This window comes from Ranitomeya imitator, chromosome 5 (genome assembly GCF_032444005.1).
Source record: "Ranitomeya imitator isolate aRanImi1 chromosome 5, aRanImi1.pri, whole genome shotgun sequence".
NCBI lineage: Eukaryota > Metazoa > Chordata > Amphibia > Anura > Dendrobatidae > Ranitomeya > Ranitomeya imitator.
The window spans coordinates 351,697,575-351,717,860 of NC_091286.1; the positions used below are offsets into that span (position 1 = coordinate 351,697,575).

At 46.0% G+C, this 20,286-nt stretch overlaps 1 protein-coding gene across 1 annotated transcript in view; it reads right to left on the reverse strand.

The window, feature by feature from the left end:
* The window catches only part of IRAK1BP1 (interleukin 1 receptor associated kinase 1 binding protein 1), a 58,370-nt gene that overhangs the window by 32,602 nt on the left and 5,482 nt on the right, over window positions 1-20,286 (reverse strand). The window contains exon 2 of the mRNA XM_069726466.1: window positions 1,789-1,854. Coding sequence (XP_069582567.1) covers window positions 1,789-1,854 — 66 coding nt within the window. The remainder of the gene's footprint in view (window positions 1-1,788; window positions 1,855-20,286) is intronic.

Below are 20,286 nucleotides of genomic sequence, written 5' to 3' on the forward strand. Positions count from 1 at the left end.
TGTCATCTGGTCATAGTGCTGTGGTATTTGTTCCTTGTATGTAGTATTATAGGTCATTTTAAAAATTGAAAAATAAATAAAAATATACCTAAATTGTATTGCATATTTTAACAAATATTTAGTAGGTTACAGTAGAGTAGGGCCCGGCCAAAAGTGTCTACCGTGTTCTGGTGGCGGCTTAAAAAATCTTTTGGCCAAAACAAAAGCTGCTGGCTATATGTGTGATCTGGTGATGGGAACTGTTAATGTGTGATAGGTGAGAAGTGGAGATTTTCCAAGAGATGGCGGTGGGACTGTGGACAGTTTGAGGGGTGGAGCCTGGAGACGGGGCTGGGGTGGAGCCTGGGCGGAGTCTCAAGGGGGCCCCGAAAATTTTGCCAGTATGGGGCCCCGAAATTTCTAGTGGCAGCCCTGCTTGTGTGTGTTGAGTTGCGTGAGGCGACATGCATGTAGCGACTTTTGTAAGATGAGTTTTGTGTTGCGACATGCGTGTAGCAACTTTTTGTGTGTCGAGTTGCATGTGACAGGTTAGTGTAGCAAGTTGTGTGCAGCAAGTTTTGCGCATGGCGAGTTTTATGTGTGGTGCGTTTTGAGTATGTGCAAGTTTTGTGTGAGGCAACTTTTGCATGTGTTGCAACTTTTGTGCATGTGGCAATTATTCCGCGTGTGCAAGTTTTGCGTGTGGCGAGTTTTCCATGAGGTGAGTTTTGCACGTGTGGCTAGTTTTGCGTGAGCCTAGTTTTGCATGTGGCGAGTTTTGCGCGTGGCGAATTTTGCGCGTGGCGAATTTTGCGTGTGGCGAGTTTTGAGCCGTAACTTTTGTGTTTCGACTTTTATGTGGCGAGGTTGGTGTATGTGTGGTGAAATGCTTGCTGAGGGTAGTATATGTGTTCAAGCACGTGGTAGTGTGTGGCGCTTTTTGTGTGTGTTCATATCCCCGTGTGTGGCGAATATCCCATGTCGGGGCCCCACCTTAGCAACTGTATGGTATATACTGTTTGGCGCCATCGCTCTCATTCTTTAAGTCCCCCTTGTTCACATCTGGCAGCTGTCAATTTGCCTCCAACACTTTTCCTTTCACTTTTTCCCCATTATATAGATAGGGGCAAAATTGTTTGGTGAATTGGAAAGCGCGGGGTTAAAATTTCACCTCACAACATAGCCTATGACGCTCTCGGGGTCTAGACGTGTGACTGTGCAAAATTTTGTGGCTGTAGCTGCAACGGTGCAGATGCCAATCCCGGACACACACACACCATTATATATTAGATGTTTACTGATGCTCTGAGATCCCCCTTAACATTTTACTTTATAAGACAAAGTTGCTGAAAAAGTTAGAAATGTGAAGATTGTTCCAGCTCCTTTTCGATTAAAAGTCCTTTATTGATCCATATCCTTAAAAATCATCCCTGCACAAAAGGGAATGTGAACAGCGACAAAAACCTGCTAATAGATAGCCATGATGAAGATCTTTTAGATTGAAACGCGTTGCTATTAGCAGGTTTTTGTCGCTGTTCACATTCCCTTTTGTGCAGGGATGATTTTTAAGGATATAGATCAATAAAGGACTTTTAATCGAAAAGGAGCTGGAATAATCTTCACATTTCTTACGTCTTCAAGCTGCTGCTACGTCTGGGTCAAGACGGGTTCACGTGCTCCTTTGGTCTGTTGGTGAGCTGACTGGGTCTTTGGCCCCTGTATTTCTTTCTATTGATTTGCTGAAAAAGTGTTGCACAGATGATTCCACCAATGGTTTGTTTGTAGAGAGAGAGTGTTCTGCAATCATACCTCAGCATCCATTTGATATGCATTTGCTTTTCTTTCAATTTCCTTGGATATAGTTATGTTTTCATCCTGGGCATTAAAAAAACAGAAAAAAAATAGTCAAGTTCAAGTTATTCTGAGGCACGTTATGTCTAAGCGTTCCTCAATTCTTCAGACCGAGCAAGCTGATTTCTGTAAAGATGATTTTTCAGACAATTACATTTTCAGTAGTTTGGGATGTCTTTCTGGTGTGGACTTTGCAGACTGAGGAGTGGCCACAAATTGTACAAACATTAACCCCTTAAGGTACCTTCACACTAAACGACGCTGCAGCGATCCAGACAACGATCTGGATCGCTGCAGCGTCGCTGGAGAGCTGTCACACAGACAGCTCTCCAGCGACCAACGATGCCGGTAACCAGGGTAAACATCGGGTTACTAAGCGCAGGGCCGCGCTTAGTAACCCGATGTTTACCCTGGTTACCATCCTAAAAGTAAAAAAAAACAAACACTTCATACTTACCTTCCGCTGTCTGTCCTCGGCGCTGTGCTTCTCTGTACTGGCTGTGAGCACAACGGCCGGAAAGCAGAGCGGTGACGTCACCGCTCTGCTTTCCGGCCGTTGTGCTCACAGTGAGTGCAGGAAACTACAGCGACGGAGGACAGACAGCGGAAGGTAAGTATGAAGTGTTTGTTTTTTTTACTTTTAGGATGGTAACCAGGGTAAACATCGGGTTACTAAGCGCGGCCCTGCGCTTAGTAATCCTTTGTTTTCCCTGGTTACCAGCGAAGACATCGCTGAATCGGCGTCACACACGCCGATTCAGCGATGTCAGCGGGAGAGCCAGCGACCAAATAAAGTTCTGGCCCTCTAGCCCCGACCAATGACATCACAGCAGGATTCTGATCGCTGCTGCGTGTCAAACTGAACGATATCGCTAGCCAGGACGCTGCAACGTCACGGATCGTTAGCGATGTCGTTTAGTGTGAAGGTACCTTTAGTGACCGGCCAAGAGATGCAGAAACCACGGAGGAATTTCCACAAGCAAATCCGCAACGTGCGCACATAACCTTTGGAGGTTTAAAAAAACGTAGCAATTTTTTTTATTTTTTCAAGGAAATTTACAACATTTATTTTTTTAGGGACCTATTCAGGTTTGGAATGACTTTGGAGGTCCTATATATTGGGAAACCCCCAAAAGTTATACCATTTTAAAAACAGCACCCCTCAACATATTCAAAATTGCTTTCAGGTAGTTTATTAACCCTTCAGGTGCTATTCAGGAATTAATGCAAAGTGGCATAACAGGAATGAAAAGGAGTATTTTTACCACCCTAAATGTCGCTACCTTTGGAACAGGCCGCTATTTTACCATGAAGTGCCATGTCAAACATCAGGAACACACAATCATCATCTCAGGGTGCCGATGGGGATAAAGAGGGAGCCCCCACACTGTTAATCATTTATATGATGTAGTCACTATTGACAGCAGCATCTAAGGGGTTAAACAGATATGGACGGTGCCAACACTGATTGTAGCTGATGCAGTAAGCTGTCAGCTATAGTGGACAGCTGACAGCTGCTGGGTTGTCACCTGTACGGGGATGCTATTCTCTTATATCTCAGGTCAGTAAAAAGACGTATTGGTGGTCATTAAGGGGTTAATAAATAGACCCTTATTTGTCACATGCTAAAATGAACTGGCATTTTCCCACGCTCCAGAGTTCAGCGCAGGTAAGGCTGTAAGGGAGCGCAGCTTCAGTGACGGCACTGCTAGTCACTGAAGCTGCGATGGCAGCATCTCTTCATTCACCAGTGGTTTTCGGCTGGGGCAGTCGCATCTTGGCACCGTCCTGGTTGAAAACTGTATATACCCCAGATATGTATTACAGCATGGGGCACAACTAAAGGTATGGGTATATTGTTGTTTTTTTATTTTTATTACAGGAGACCGAGGGCACCGCATGGATTAGGAATAACAATAAAATGGGAAAACTGTGTTGTGTTTTATTTCATTATAAAACTTTATTCTGATTGTGTCTGTATTTAACATGTAACAACTATAGGATTAGTAATGGATAGGTGTCTTATTGACACCTATAATGTAAACCTTAGTAATGACACCTCTCCATTACTAAGCCGTGGGCTTGATGTCACCTTATAATACAAAGGTGACATCAACCCCACAACTATTACCCCACTTGCCACAGCTACAGGGCAAGTGGTAAGAGCGAGGCTAAGTGCCGGAATTGTCACAATTTAGAGATGCAACTTTTCGGGGGCAGCTGGGAGCTGATGTTTTTAGCCAGGGGGGAGCCAAGATCTATGGCCCCTTCCTAGGCTATTAATATCAGCCCGCAGCTGTCTGCATAGCCTTTGCTGGTTAATTATGGGGGGACCCCACGTCATTTTTTTGGGGGGTCCTCCATTTTAATAGCCGGTAAAGGCTAAGTATACAGCTGTGAGCTGAAATTAATAGCCTAGGAAGCTCTATGGGTATTACCGCCTTCCCAGGCTAAAAACATCTGCCCCCAGTTGCTGGCTTTTCCTCTGCTGGTTGTGAATATTGCGCGGGAGCCAACGCTATTTTTTTCCGTAAAACAATCTGTTAATTAAATACATGTCCAGAATGCTGCGATTTTTTTCCCATTCCGTTCATGATCCGATCCGAACTGGAAAACAAACGCAGATGAACACACAATCATAGAATAACATTGGTCCGAATTCAATCCGTTTTTTTTATCAGATTGAATTCATCAGATTTCATCACAAGTGGGCATGAGCCCTTACTGGGCTGCTTGGCGCAGTTTTAATAAAATACCTGTTTTGCCTGATGTAATTGTATAAGAGCTAAGACTTTTGGGCTGTGTATAATCCCACCTACACTCCTGACTGACAGCTTCCCGTGTACATTGTGCATTGTGAGCAAGCTGCTGATCAGTGGTGGGGGCGAGGTTACACTGCATGCGAGATGTAGTCAGGCAGTGAAAATATCTAGCTCAGTGTTCCCCAACTCCGGTCCTCAAGAGCCACCAACAGGTCATGTTTTCAGGATTTCCTTAGTATTGCAAAGGTGATAATTGCATCACCTGGACAGGCGAGCATTCAATCACCTGTGCAATGCTAAGGAAATCCTGAAAACATGACCTGTTGGTGGCTCTTGAGGACCGGAGTTGGGGAACACTGATCAAGCTAATAAAATACTGATTGTACTGAACCTACAACAAAGAGCCTAATAAATGACACATCCCTGTAATCAGGCACTCGTAACCTGTATTATGCTGCTGCTCAGATTAAATAGCAAAAACCTGCTGACATTCCTTTTAAATTGGCCACTTGGAGTACCTTAACTGGAATCTGTCAGGTTTATCCAACAATGTATCTCTTAGTTTACTGAGTGCAGCAGTTCTGATAAAATTAGAGTGTTTAGATTAAGAATGAAGCAGAGCTGATGAAGCTAACCCCGCCCACACCAGGCTCTCCATGTACAAATTTATAGTGAGGTGCTTATCACTGGAGGGAGGTTGCCAGACTACTGTAGTCCAGCAATGTTAATCTCTTATAGTGATAAATCCTTCACAGTTAAGGTACCGTCACACATAACGATATCGTTAACGATATCGTTGCTTTTTGTGACGTAGCAACGATATCGTTAACGAAATCGTTATGCGTGACAGCGACCAACAATCAGGCCCCTGCTGGGAGATCGTTGGTCGCTGGGGAAAGTCCAGGACTTTATTTAGTCGCTGGATCACCCGCTGACATCGCTGAATTGGCGTGTGTGACGCCGATTCAGCGATGTCTTCACTGGTAACCAGGGTAAACATCGGGTTACTAAGCGCAGGGCCGCGCTTAGTAACCCGATGTTTACCCTGGTTAGCATTGTAAAAGTAAAAAAAAAAAAAAAACACTACATACTTACATTCCTGTCACGTTCCTCAGCGTCAGCTTCCCTGTGTCCCCCAGTGTCAGCGCCGGCCGGCCGTAAAGCAAAGCACAGCGGTGACGTCACCGCTCTGCTTTCCGGCCAGCGCGCTTACACAGTGCAGGGAAGCTGACGCTGGGGGACGCGACAGGAATGTAAGTATGTAGTGTTTTTTTTTTTTTACTTTTACAATGGTAACCAGGGTAAACATCGGGTTACTAAGCGCGGCCCTGCGCTTAGTAACCCGATTACCCTGGTTACCCGGTGTAACAGGGTCTAACAAGCTGGGGTACCTCTTTCAGTACCACCCCGTGTTTCAGGAGGTCCAATCTGCTTTTCCTAGATTCTGAATGAAGGATGCTGGCTGGAATTCCTTGGTTACGTGAGAGCATATAAAAGCTGACTGCTACCCCACGTATTTCCAGTCTAAAAGAACACACTTTATTTTCAGCACACAGAATATATAACACAGATACACAGGACAGGCCAATAGGAAAACAGCTGGCCAGACATACATTACAATAGCCGCAGTGGGCCGGAGCCTGCCGCTATTTACTGTGGGAATTACAAAGGTGGGGGAGGTCAGAAAGAGAATATCTTGTCCAGGGGCGCAGCCTGGGGACTGATGCATTTCACATGGAAACTATTATACATACATATACTGCATAACATTCTTGGTGCTAGGGGGTTCTGTAACACCCGGGGACTTCGGGATCATTGGTCGCTAGAGAGCTGTCTGTGTGACAGCTCTCCAGCGACCAAACAGCGACGCTGCAGCGATCGGCATCGTTGTCTAGATCGCGGCAGCGTCGCTTAATGTGACGGTACCTTTAGTGAATAACAGTGCACACTGTGACAACTGACACATCCCTGAATTGTGTTTTAGCCTCTATCTCCTGTTGTCTTCAGATTACACAGCAAAAACCTGATGACAGAGTGTCTTTAATTTTAGAATACTGCTTTAAAGGGATTAGCTATTTGGTAATTATTTTTAGGGCAAGTTCACACTAAGCGTTTTTTCAGCGTTATTTTCTGCAGCAAAACCTGATCTCTTGGCAAGAAAGAAGCTGCAGAAAAAAACATGTTTTCCTTGTTTTTTCTTGCGTTTTTAGCAGCAGTTTTGGCATGCTAGATTTGTCTCTCCCGCATGCTGATAAAGATTAGTGTTGAAAAAAAAGCCTATTACCGTATATACTCGAGTATAAGCCGAGATTTTCAGCCAAAAAAAATGGGCTGAAAGTGCCCCTCTCGGCTTATACTCGAGTCATGGAAGTGCGGGGGGGGGGGGGGGGGGTCGGTGGGTGAGGGGGAGCGACGCCTGTCAAATACTCACCTGCTCCCAGCGCTCCTGACGCGGTCCCTGCATGTCCCACGGTCTTCGGGCGCCTGCAGCTTCTTCCCCTGTTCAGCGGTCACTGGTACCGCTCATTAAAGTTCTGAATATGGACTCCACTCCCATAGGGGTGGAACCGCATATTCATTACTGTAATGAGTGGTACCATGTGACCGCTCACTACAGGAAGAAGCTGTCGCTCCCGAAGACCATGGGACATGCAGGGACCGTGTCAGGAGCAGGTAAGTATGTCATATTCACCTTTCCACGTTCCACCGCCGCCTCGTCTTCCCGTCCTCTTGCTGTGACTGTTCAGGTCAGAGGGCGCGATGACGTATTAGTGTGCGCCACCCTCTGCCTGAACAGTCAGTGCGGAGAGACGGGACGCTGAGGAGCAGCGGGCAGCGACGAGAGGTGAGTATGTCATTTTTTAATTCTTTTTTTAGTGCAGCAGCAGCATTACATGTGGCACAATGCATGGCAAGAACTGCATGGAGCATTATATGGGGCATCTATGGGGCCATAACTGCATGGAGCATTATATGGGGCCATAACTGCATGGAGCATTATATGGGGCATCTATGGGGCCATAACTGCATGGAGCATTATATGGGGCCATAACGGCATAGAGCATTATATGGGGCATCTATGGGGCCATAACTGCATGGAGCATATGGGGCATCTATGGGGCCATAAAGAACTGCATGGAGCATTATATGGGGCCATAAAGAACTGAATGTAGCATTATATGGAGCATATTTGTATATGGATCATCTTATGGGGCCATAATGAGCTGTATGGAGCATTATATGGGGCCTATTTTGTATGGAGCATCTTATGGGGCCATAAAGAACTGCATGGAGCATTATATGGGGCATATTTGTATATGGAGCATCTTATGGGCCATAATGAACTGTATGGAGCATTATGTGGGGCCATAATGAACTGTATGGAGCATTATATGGGGCTCTTGATTCAATATGGATATTCAAAAACACAACCTACTGATGTCTCAATTAATTTTACTTTTATTGGTATCTATTTTTATTTTTAACATTCACCCGTAGCTGCTGCATTTTCCACCCTAGGCTTATACTCGAGTCATTTAGTTTTCCCAGTTTTTTGTTGCAAAATTAGGGGGGTCAGCTCATACTCGGGTCGGCTTATACTCGAGTATATACAATACTTAGAATCAGGTTTTGGCACAAAAAAAATGCAGCAAAACTTGATACCTGCTTTTTTTGTGCGTTTTTCGCCACCCATTCAAGTCGCTGAAAAAAACTGCTGAAAGAAGTGACATGCTCTGTCCAAAAAAACATGCAAAGGACAAAATCATGATGGAAAAAAAAGTGTGTGCAAGAAATTTCTGAAATCTCAAATTTCACTGGTACTGTAAAAAGCACCTGAAAATGAGCATAAAAACGCATCAAAAACGCCTAGTTTGAACTTAGCTTTACAGATGTGCAGAATACAGGTACTTGAAGGGGTTTTCCACTAGGCTATTGATGATCTAACCCTCGGACAGATCTATAATACTAGATTGTGGCCCGATTCTAACGCATCGGGTATTCTAGAACATGCATGTCCACGTAGTATATTGCCCAGCCACATAGTATATTGCCCAGCGACGTAGCATATTGCCCAGCGATGTAGCATATTGCCCAGCGATGTAGTATATTGCCCAGCCACGTAGTATATTGCCCAACCACGTAGTATATTGCCCACCCATGTAGTATATTGCCCAGTCACGTATTGCCCAGCCACATAGTATATAGCACAGCCCACGTAGTACGGTATATTGCCCAGCCACGTAGTATATTGCCCAGCCACGTAGTATATTGCCCAGCCATAGTATATAGCACAGCCCACATAGTACGGTATATTGCCCAGCCACGTAGTATATTGCCCAGCCACGTAGTATATTGCCCAGCCACGTAGTATATTGCCCAGTCACGTATTGCCCAGTCACGTATTGCCCAGCCACATAGTATATAGCACAGCCCACGTAGTACGGTATATTGCCCAGTCACGTAGTATATTGCCCAGCCACATAGTATATAGCAGAGCAACTTAGTATATTGCCCCGTCACGTAGTATATTGGCCAGCACAGAGCCACGTAGTATAGAGACTTAAAAAAATATATATATATACTCACCTATAGCCCGTTGAAGTCCTGCTATACTCACCATCCGCCGCCTTTCTCGCTCCTCGCCACGCTCCCGGGACCGCTCCATTGCAAACGCCAGCTTTCGGTGCCAGGGCTGGTGTGAGCAGAATCTATGATGACGTCGCGGTCACATGACCGTGACGTCACGGCAGGTCCTTGTCGCACACCAGCCCTGGGAAGAGACCTCACCGGAAGCTACCGCTTGCAATGGAGCGGTCCCGGGAGCGTGGCGAGGAGCGAGAAAGGCGGCGGAGGGTGAGTATAGCAGGTTTTTTGTTCTTTTTATTATTTTTAACATGACATATTTTTACTATTGATGCTGCATAGGCAGCATCAATAGTAAATAGTTGGGGACACACAGGGTTAATAGCAGCGGTAACTGAGTGCGTTACACAGTGGGCCGTTACCGCTGCCATTAACCCTGTGTGATAGGTGAGTGGAGGGGATTACGGAGCGGGTGCCGGGCAGTGAGTGCAGGGGAGTAGGGGAGGTACTAATCGGACTGTGGCTGTCACTGATTGGTCGCGGCAGCCATGACTGGCAGCTGCCGAGACCAATCAGCGAACGAATAACCGTGACAGAAGGACAGACAGACGGAAGTACCCCTTAGACAATTATGTATATAGATCAGACAGTCCCGCCATCAGTGCATTACTGGTTTATGGAACCTGGGCTGGGTGAGACACGCTGTCTAGTCGAGCCACTGTATAAATGGCATGGCAGACTGTGTGGCATGAGCTAATTACTTTACTTTTGGTTAGTGGTTAGTTATAGCACCTCACTTTTTCCCCCTCACATCTCTCATTTTCTCCACACCTCTCATTCCCCCCTAACACTTGTCATTTCGCCCTCACATCTGTCATTTTCTGATCACTCCACTATTTTCCCTCACTCCTCTCATTTTGCACTCACACCTTTTCATTTTCACCTCACACCTCTCATTTTCTCCTCAGTATATACATGTTTGTCATCTCCCTTATATATAGTATACACCTGTATGTCATCTCCTGTATATAGTATATACCTGTATGTCATCTCCTGTATATAGTATATACCTGTATGTCATCTCCTGTATATAGTATATACCTGTATGTCACACGCGTCGCAGCTACAGCCACAAAATTTTGCACAGTCACACGTCTGGACCCCGAGAGCGTCATAGGCTATGTTGCGAGGTGAAATTTTAACCCCGCGCTTTCCAATTCACCAAACTATTTTTGCCCCTATCTACATAATGGGGAAAAGTGAAAGGAAAAGTGTTGGAGGCAAATTGACAGCTGCCAGATGTGAACAAGGGGGACTTAAAGAATGAGAACGATGGCGCCAAAGAGTATATACCGTACAGTTGCTAAGGTGGGGCCCCGACATGGGATACCTACCACACACGGGGATATGAACACACCCACAAAAGGCGCCACACACTACCACGTGCTTGAACACATATTACCCTCAGCACACATTTCACCACACATACACCAACCTCGCCACATAAAAGTCGAAACACAAAAATCGCCGCTCTAAACTCGCCACGCACAAAACTCGCCACATGCAAAAACTAGGCTCACGCAAAACTCGCCACAAGTGCAAAACTCACCACACGCAAAACTTGCACACGCGGAAAAATTGCCACATGCACAAAAGTTGCAACACATGCAAAAGTTGCCTCACACAAAACTTGCACATACTCAAAACGCACCACACATAAAACTCACCACACGCAAAACTCGCCATGCGCTAAACTTGCTGCACACAACTTGCTACACTAACCTGTCACATGCAACTCGACACACAAAAAGTTGCTACATGCATGTTGCCACACGCAACTCAACACACACAACCAGGGCCGCCTTTTGGGCATGACGGCCGTGACTGGCGTATGGGGCCTGCTGAGCAGAGGGGGCCCGCACCGGGCCCCGTCTTATCTGCTCACCGGGCCCCTACCGGCAGCCGCAGGCTGAACCGGGCCCTTAGCGCCGACGCTGCAGCTGTTTAAAGCTATTGACGTGCGGGTGCGGGCCCGCACGTCAATAGTTAACAGCCGCGGCGCCGCCAGCCAATCTGAGGCTGGCAGGCGCTGACGTCAGCCGCAGCGTGCGTGCATGTCGCCGGCGTCTGACATCATTGTCAGTCGCCGGCGAGTGCATGCACGCTGCAGCTGCGTGGAGACTTCGCCCGCTGCAGGACCGCGGCAGGTAAGAAGAACTTTTTTTTTTTTTTTCTTGAGAGCGGCGATCCGGGGGCCCAGGGAAGAACGCTGGGGCAGAGTGTGCTGGACGCAGAGGGGGCAGAGTGTGCTGGACGCAGAGGGGGCAGAGTGTGCTGGACGCAGAGGGGGCAGAGTGTGCTGGACGCAGAGGGGGCAGAGTGTGCTGGACGCAGAGGGGGCAGAGTGTGCTGGACGCAGAGGGGGCAGAGTGTGCTGGACGCAGAGGGGGCAGAGTGTGCTGGACGCAGAGTGTGCTGGACGCAGAGTGTGCTGGACGCAGAGTGTGCAGAGTGTGCTGGACGCAGAGTGTGCTGGACGCAGAGTGGGCAGAGTGTGCTGGACGCAGAAAGGGCAGAGTGTGCTGGACGCAGAGGGGGCAGAGTGTGCTGGACGCAGAGGAGGCAGAGTGTGCTGGACGCAGAGGGGGCAGAGTGTGCTGGACGCAGAGGGGGCAGAGTGTGCTGGACGCAGAGGGGGCAGAGTGTGCTGGACGCAGAGGGGGCAGAGTGTGCTGGACGCAGAGGGGGCAGAGTGTGCTGGACGCAGAGGGGGCAGAGTGTGATGGACGCAGAGGGGGCAGGATGGATACGATGGAGACAGATGGGGCAGGATGGGGAGATCATATGGGGCAGAATGGATACTCATGAGGGCAGGATGGGAGAACATATGGCTGGAGCCTGCAACGAGACACACGGGGGCTAGGATGGCGAATATTACCATAGGGGCTAATTAAGGGATATTATTATTGCAGTGATGTATTTATTTTATTTTTTGAGTATACTGTTTTAAACGGGGGGAGGTCCTGTTACTGTGCAGAGTGATACTATGTCACCTTCTTTATGTGGTGTAATGTAGAGGCTGTGAAAATTAAGTAATGTATTCTGCAAGTGGAACTCAAGATAACTGTGTTATTTCTGCAGAGACGAGTCCTGGCTGGAAGAAATGATGGCGGTCTGTGCTGGATGAAAGATGAAGGACTTCACCTAGAGACGTCACTGGTGAGTCAGTGTTAACTATACACTGACACTATACACTGTATACTATATACAGAGCTCCTGTGTATAATGTCACCGGTGATCACTGTATTACCTGTAGACACTGCTTACTAATTACAGATCTCCTGTGTATAATGGCACTGATGGTGATAGTATTGTGGTTTTTTTTTTTTTATTACTGATCAGTATTGTAGTATTCAGTCACTATGTGGTGGTAATATGCGGTCTGGTCATGGTGTTGTGGTATTTGTTCCTTGTGTTTGATATTATTCGGTCACTGTGGTGGTAATATGTCATCTGGTCATAGTGCTGTGGTATTTGTTCCTTGTATGTAGTATTATAGGTCATTTTAAAAATTGAAAAATAAATAAAAATATACCTAACTTGTATTGCATATTTTAACAAATATTTAGTAGGTTACAGTAGAGTAGGGCCCGGCCAAAAGTGTCTACCGTGTTCTGGTGGCGGCTTAAAAAATCTTTTGGCCAAAACAAAAGCTGCTGGCTATATGTGTGATCTGGTGATGGGAACTGTTAATGTGTGATAGGTGAGAAGTGGAGATTTTCCAAGAGATGGCGGTGGGACTGTGGACAGTTCGAGGGGTGGAGCCTGGAGGCGGGGCTGGGGTGGAGCCTGGGCGGAGTCTCAAGGGGGCCCCGAAAATTTTGCCAGTATGGGGCCCCGAAATTTCTAGTGGCAGCCCTGCACACAACTTGACAAACGAAACTCGCCCTAAAACACACACAAGTCTGGTATTATCCTTCAAAAATAAAAATCTTATTAATAAGCAGACAAACTACAAGTGCAACAAATGTACCATATAGGAAATACGGCAGCTGTCAGTCACATGACCTGTCTATTATGTGTATGTGTGAGCTAATATATACTGCCAGGGAGGAGGGCTTCCTGTTGGCTGGGGATTTATCAGGCTGCCAATTTAGCTTACAAATACTGAGGTAAAAATACTGAGCAAATAACGTGTGAACGAGGTCTAATACAGGAGGAGATGACACACAGGTATATACTATATACAGGGGATATGACACACAGATATATACTATATACAGGAGAGATGACACAGGTATATACTATATAGAGGAGGAGATGACATACAGGTATATACTATATACAGGAGGAGATGAGACAGGTATATGCTATATATAGAAGATGACATACAGGTACATACTATATACAGGAGGAGATGACATACAGGTATATACTATATACAGGAGGAGATGACACAGGTATATACTATATATAGAAGATGACATACAGGTATATACTATATACAGGAGGAGATGACACAGATATATACTATATACAGGGGAGATGACACACAGGTATATAATATATACAGGAGGAGATGACATACAGGTATATACTATATATAGAAGGAGACAACATACAGGTATATACTATATATAGGAGGAGATGACATACAGGTATATACTATATACAGGGGAGATGACACACAGCAGGTATATACTATATACAGGAGAGATGACATACAGGTATATACTATATACAGGAGATGACATACAGGTGTATACTATATATAAGGGAGATGACAAACATGTATATACTGAGGTGAAAATGAGAGGTGTGAGGTGAAAATGAAAAGGTGTGAGTGTAAAATGAGAGGAGTGAGGGAAAATAGTGGAGTGATCGGAAAATGACAGATGTGAGGTCGAAATGACAAGTGTTAGGGGGGAATGAGAGAAGTGAGGGAGAAAATGAGAGATGTGAGGGAGAAAATGAAAGATGTGATTGGGAAAATGAGAGGCGTGATGGGAAAATAAGAGAAGTGAGGTGCTATAACTAACCACAGATATTTACTATGCCCAGGCAACGCCGGGCTCTTCAGCTAGTTAGATATAAAAATTACCATCATTCACTGCTTAATAAACATGGAGATGAAGTGCACCAACTTTGCTCCTGTAATGCCAAGCAATTCTGCAGCACCACAGACTGAAGAAGAGCTGCTGAAAGAGGGGGGCTATGATGGTCAAGCATTGATCAATGGTGTCCCCTCACGCTGGCCACAGGCATGTTTTAGATTCTGGAAATCCAAGGTGATATGAGACCATCAGCTTCATTAAAGAATCACTCCCAAGAAAAATGGTATACCCTAAAACGTCTAAAAATGTCTGCAATCTAGTGTAGTTACATTAAAATACTTATGGTACATTGATATCCTCCCAGCTTAGGCCGGGCGTGCGTTAGCGATGTGCCGTCATTGAGTGATGGAACCTGAGACGCGGGCTGCAGCATTTCCGGGTCTGTCACTGCTAGCGCAGATAGAGCTAGCAGATGCTCTATCTGCGCTAGCGCGATGCCAATACCGGCACTTGCGATAACAGCAGCCCGTTAATGTATGTGTTGAACGGGCTGCGGTTAATGCAATGTGAACCCCGCCTTACTGAGTTGCTCCACTCCTCTATTGGGACACTTGACATCAAGTCAGCCTAGCCAGATGACACTAGGGTTTATGTGTGGACCAGAATGCAAATCTTTGGAGCCTCGTTCTAAGTCTCCATTGGCTTACACTTCTGGAAGTAGCGGCGGTCCCTGTGTGAGCCGACAAAGAAGGGGGGAGTTCACCTGCCCCATAAGAGGACCAGAGCGAAGCTGGATACTGGAGAATATGGCGTCGGTAACTATACAATACAACTACACTATGTTACAGACATATATGGAAAGGGGGTAACATTTTTTTTTAGCAGTGCTTCTTTAATGAGATCTTCAGGAATGTATCATTTATTTTTAGTGCTATAATCTTTACGCTATACAATGAGACACAAAAAAAACAGACATAGAATCTATGGATCTGTTCAGAATCTGCAGGAAAACTACTCCATTGCAGGATTACAGTTGTGCACAAAAGTTTGCATACCCACAGCAGAATTGTTGCTTTCTTTGCCTTTTTTCGGAGAATATGAATGATAACACTAAAGCTTTTTCTCCACTCATGGTTAGTGGTTGGGTGAAGCCATTTATTGTCGAACTACTGTGTTTTCTCTTTTTAAATCATAATGACAACCCAAAACATCAAATGACCCTGATCAAAAGTTCACATAATTAACAAAAATCACCTGCATAGGTTTCCTAAGCGTTTAAAAAGGTCCTTAGTCTGTTTCATGTGCATGGAGCAGTGAATCACGGTGTATAGAGCTGTCAGAGATGGTGTGAGTGCTCCATCCACATGGGGGCACTGGATACATGTGTAATGCTGCCAGCTATACATAGGGGTAAGATGAGGCGTAACACTGCTAGCTACATGGGGAGAAAACGAAAGGTGAAAGAAGTCCACCACAAACGACCAAATAAGGCTACTTTCACACTAGCGGTTTTTTTAAATCCGTCACAATGCGTCGTGTTGCAGAAAAAACGCATCCTGCAAAAGTGCTTGCAGGATGCGTTTTTTTCCCCATAGACTTCTATTGACGACGCATTTGCGACGGATTGGCACACTTCGCATCCGTCTTGCAACGGATGCGAAGTGCTTTGGCGGACCGTCGGGAGAAAAAAACCCTACATGTAACGTTTTTTTTCTCCCGACGGACCGCTTTTTCCGACCGCGCATGCGCGGCCGGAACTCCGCCCCCACCTCCACCTTACAATGGGGCAGCGGATGCGCCGGAAAAATGCATCCGCTGCACCCATTGTGCAATGCAGCAAACACTAGCGTCGGAATCTCTCCCCGACGCATTGCGACAGGGAGATTCCGACGCTAGTGTGAAAGAAGCCTAAGTCTGTTATGAGTAAAAGAATAACATCTTTGTTTAGAAAATTGGGTAACGGGTATTGGAAACAAGTGGACAATTACACCTGGAACTACATGCACAAATGCAAGAAGGGACACACAGGAGCAGTTGTGCCACAGTATGGACATATTTATATCAATCATCAGTGTATTATTGCAGTAAAAAGATATAGTTACATGTGGGAAAGCCTGCATGTACGTCATAATGAAGATGTATAATATATTGTAATCACATAGTGTCAAAAAGTAAATGACCAATGTGGCTAGCAACAGAAGTTACATAGCACCTGTAATTAGGCTGCAGGCAAGGGCACACTGGGTCCGGGTGTCCGCCCCAACGTGCGTTATGGATGCTTATCATTCGTCAGGGAGCATGGCATGTGAACTTCTTTCACCTTTCTCCTTCTTCCTATGTCTATGGCGACCGATCCGCATTTTGGTCCGGTATTTATGCAAGCTGAATTTCATGATATAATTTAGATATATACCAATACCCTTAATATGCTGAATATTTTCATGAGTCCCTTTTATAGCTACATAGGGGTACATAGGGTGTAATGCTGCAGCTATACATAGGGGTACATGGGAGTATAGCTCTGTGCTATACACAGGGGTACACGAGGTGTAATGCTGCCTTCTATACATAGGGTACACGGGGTGTAATGCTGCTAGATACATTGGGTATGGAAAGTACTCAGACCCCTTTTCATTTTGTTTCATTGCAGCCATTTGGTAAATTCAAAAAAGTTCATTTTTTTTCTCATTAATGTACACTCTGCACCCCATCTTGACTGAAAAAAAACAGAAATGTAGTAATTTTTGCAAATTTATTAAAAAAGAAAAACTGAAAAATCACATGGTCATAAGTATTCAGTTCAAGTATTTAGACCAGGGGTCCCCAACTCCAGGCCTCGAGGGCCGCCAACAGTGCAGGTTTTCAGGATTTCTTTAGTATTGCATCGGTGGTAATGTGATCATCTGCACAGGTGATGATTCCAACCCCTGTGCAAAACTAAGGAAATCCTGAAAACCTGCACTGTTGGCGGCCCTCGAGGCCTGGAGTTGGGGACCACTGATTTAGACCCTTTGCTCAGTATTGAGTAGAAGCACCCTTTTGAGCTAGTACAGCCATGAGTCTTCTTGGGAATGATGCAACAAGTGTTTCACACCTGGATTTGGGGATCCTCTGCCATTCTTCCTTGCAGATCCTCTCCAGTTCTGTCAGGTTGGATGGTGAACTTTGGTGGACAGCCATTTTCAGGTTGCTCCAGAGATGCTCAATTGGGTTTAGGTCAGGGCTTTGGCTGGGCAAATAAAGACTGGTCACAGAGTTGTTCTGAAGCCACTCCTTTAGTTATTTTAGCTGTGTGCTTAGGGTCATTGTCTTGTTTGAAAGTGAACCTTTGGCCAAGTCTGATGTCCAGAGCACTCTGGAAGGTTTCATCCAGGATATCTCTGTACTTGGCCGCATTCATGTTTCCTTCAATGGCAACCAGTCGTCCTGTCCCTGCAGCTGAAAAAGCACCCCCATAACATGATGCTGCCACCACCATGTTTCACTGTTGGGATTGTATTGGGCAGGTGATGAGCAGTGCCTGGTTTTCTCCACACATACTGCTTAGAATTATAACCAAAAAGGTCTATCTTCGTCTCATCAGACCAGAGAATCTTATTTCTCATAGTCTGGGAGTCCTTCATGTGTTTTTCAGCAAACTCTAAGCGGACTTCCATATGTCTTACACTGAGGAGAGGCTTCTGTCGGGCCACTCTGCCATAAAGGCCCGACTGTTGAAGAGCTGCAGTGATAGTTGACTTTGTGGAACTTTCTCCCATCTTCCTACTGCATCGCTGGAGCTCAACCACAGTGATCTTGGGTAGTGATGAGCGAATAGCATTGTTGCACGGGTCTCCCTGAGCACGCTCGGGTGGTCTCTGAGTATTTGTTAGTGCTTGGAGATTTAGTTTTTGTCGACAGAAGCTGCATGATTTACGGCTGCTAGACAGGCTGAATACATGTGTGGATTCCCTAACAAACAATCATTCCTCACATGTATTCAGCCTGTCTAGCAGCCGTAAATCATGCAGCTGCATGTACAAAAACTAAATCTCCGAGCACTAACAAATACTCGGAGACCACCCGAGCAACACGTATACTCGCTCATCACTAATTTTGGGGTTCTTCTTTACCTCTCTCACCAAGGCTGTTCTCCAACGATTGCTCAGTTTGGCTGGACGACCAGGTCTAGGAAGATTTCTGGTGGTCCCAAACTTCTTCCATTTAAGGATTATAGAGGCAACTGTGCTCTTAGGAGCCTTGCGTACTGCAAAAATTCTTTTGCAACCTTGGCCAGATGAGGCTTGCCACAATTCTGTCTCTGAGCTCCTTGGCCAGTTCCTTTGACCTCATGATTCTCATTTGGTCTTACATGCACTGTGAGGTCTTATATAGACAGGTGTGTGCCTTTCCAAATCAAGTCCTATCAGTTTAATTAAACACAGCTGGACTCCAATGAAGGAGTAGAACCATCTCAAGGAAGATCACAAGATCACATGTGACTTAAATATGAGTGTCTGAGCAAAGGGTCTGAATACTTATGACCATGTGATATTTCAGTTTTTCTTTTTTTATTAGATTTGCAAAAATTCTACGTTTCCTTTTCTTTCAGTCAAGATGGGGTGCAGAGTGTACATTAATGTGAAAAAAAGAACTTTTTTGAATTTACCAAATGGCTGCAATGAAACAAAGAGTGAAAATTTTAAAGGGGTCTGAATATTTTCCATACCCATTGTATAGGGATACACGGGGTGTAATGCTGTCAGCCATATATAAGGGTACACGGCGTGTAATGCTGCCCGCCATATATAGGGGTCCACGGGGTGTAATGCTGCCTGCCATATATAGGGTTTTAAGTGTTACGGAACCACTCAGCACCCAGAATATGTTGTGCAGTTATATGTATGTATAATAGGTTCCATGTGAGATGCATGTCCCTAATGCATCAGCCCACAGGCTGCGCCCTGGGCAGAGGGGACACGAAATTCCCCTTTTGTCCTCCCCCACCTTTGTAATTCCCACAGTAAATATCGGCAGGCTCCGGCTATTGTAATGTATGTCTGGCCTGCCGCTTTTCTATTGGCCTGCCCTCTGTATCTGTGTGATATATTCTGTATCCTGTGAGTAAAGTTTTTGTCAGACTGGAAATACATGGAGAAGCAGTGATCTTTTATATGCGCCTATGTAACCAAGCAATTCCAGCCAGCGTCCTTCACTCAGACTCCAGCCAAAGCAGAGTGGACCTCCTGAAACACGGGGTGGTACTGAAAGAGGTACCCCAGCTTGGTAGACCCCGTTACATAGGGTACACGGGGTGTAATGCTGCCCGCCATATTTAGGGTACACGGGGCGTAATGCTGCCCGCTATGTATAGGAGTACACGGGGTGTAATGCTGCCCGCCATATATAGGAGTACACGGGGTGTAATGCTGCCTGCCATATATAGGGTACACGGGGTGTAATGCTGCCTGCTATATATAGGGGTACAGTACACGGGGTGTAATGCTGCCCGCCATATATAGAGGTACACGGGGTGTAATGCTGCCCACCATATATAGAGGTACACGGGGTGTAATGCTGCCCGCCATATATAGAGGTACACGGGGTGTAATGCTACTTGCCATAGGTACACGGGGTGTAATGCTGCCCGCCATATATAGAGGTACGCGGGGTGTAATGCTGCCCGCCATATATAGGGGTACACGGGGTGTAACGCTGCCAGCCATATATAGAGGTACACGGGGAGTAACGCTGCCCGCCATATATAGAGGTACACGGGGTGTAATGCTGCCCGCCATATATAGGGATACACGGGGTGTAATGCTACTTGCCATATATAGGGGTACAGGGGGTGTAATGCTGCCCGCCATATATAGGAATACACGGGGTGTAATGCTACTTGCCATACATAGGGGTACAGGGGGTGTAATGCTGCCCGCCATAGAGGTACACGGGGTGTAATGCTCCCCGCCATATATAGAGGTACACGGGGTGTAATGCTGCCCGCCATATATAGAGGTACACGGGGTGTAATGCTGCCCGCCATATATAGAGGTACACGGGGTGTAATGCTGCCC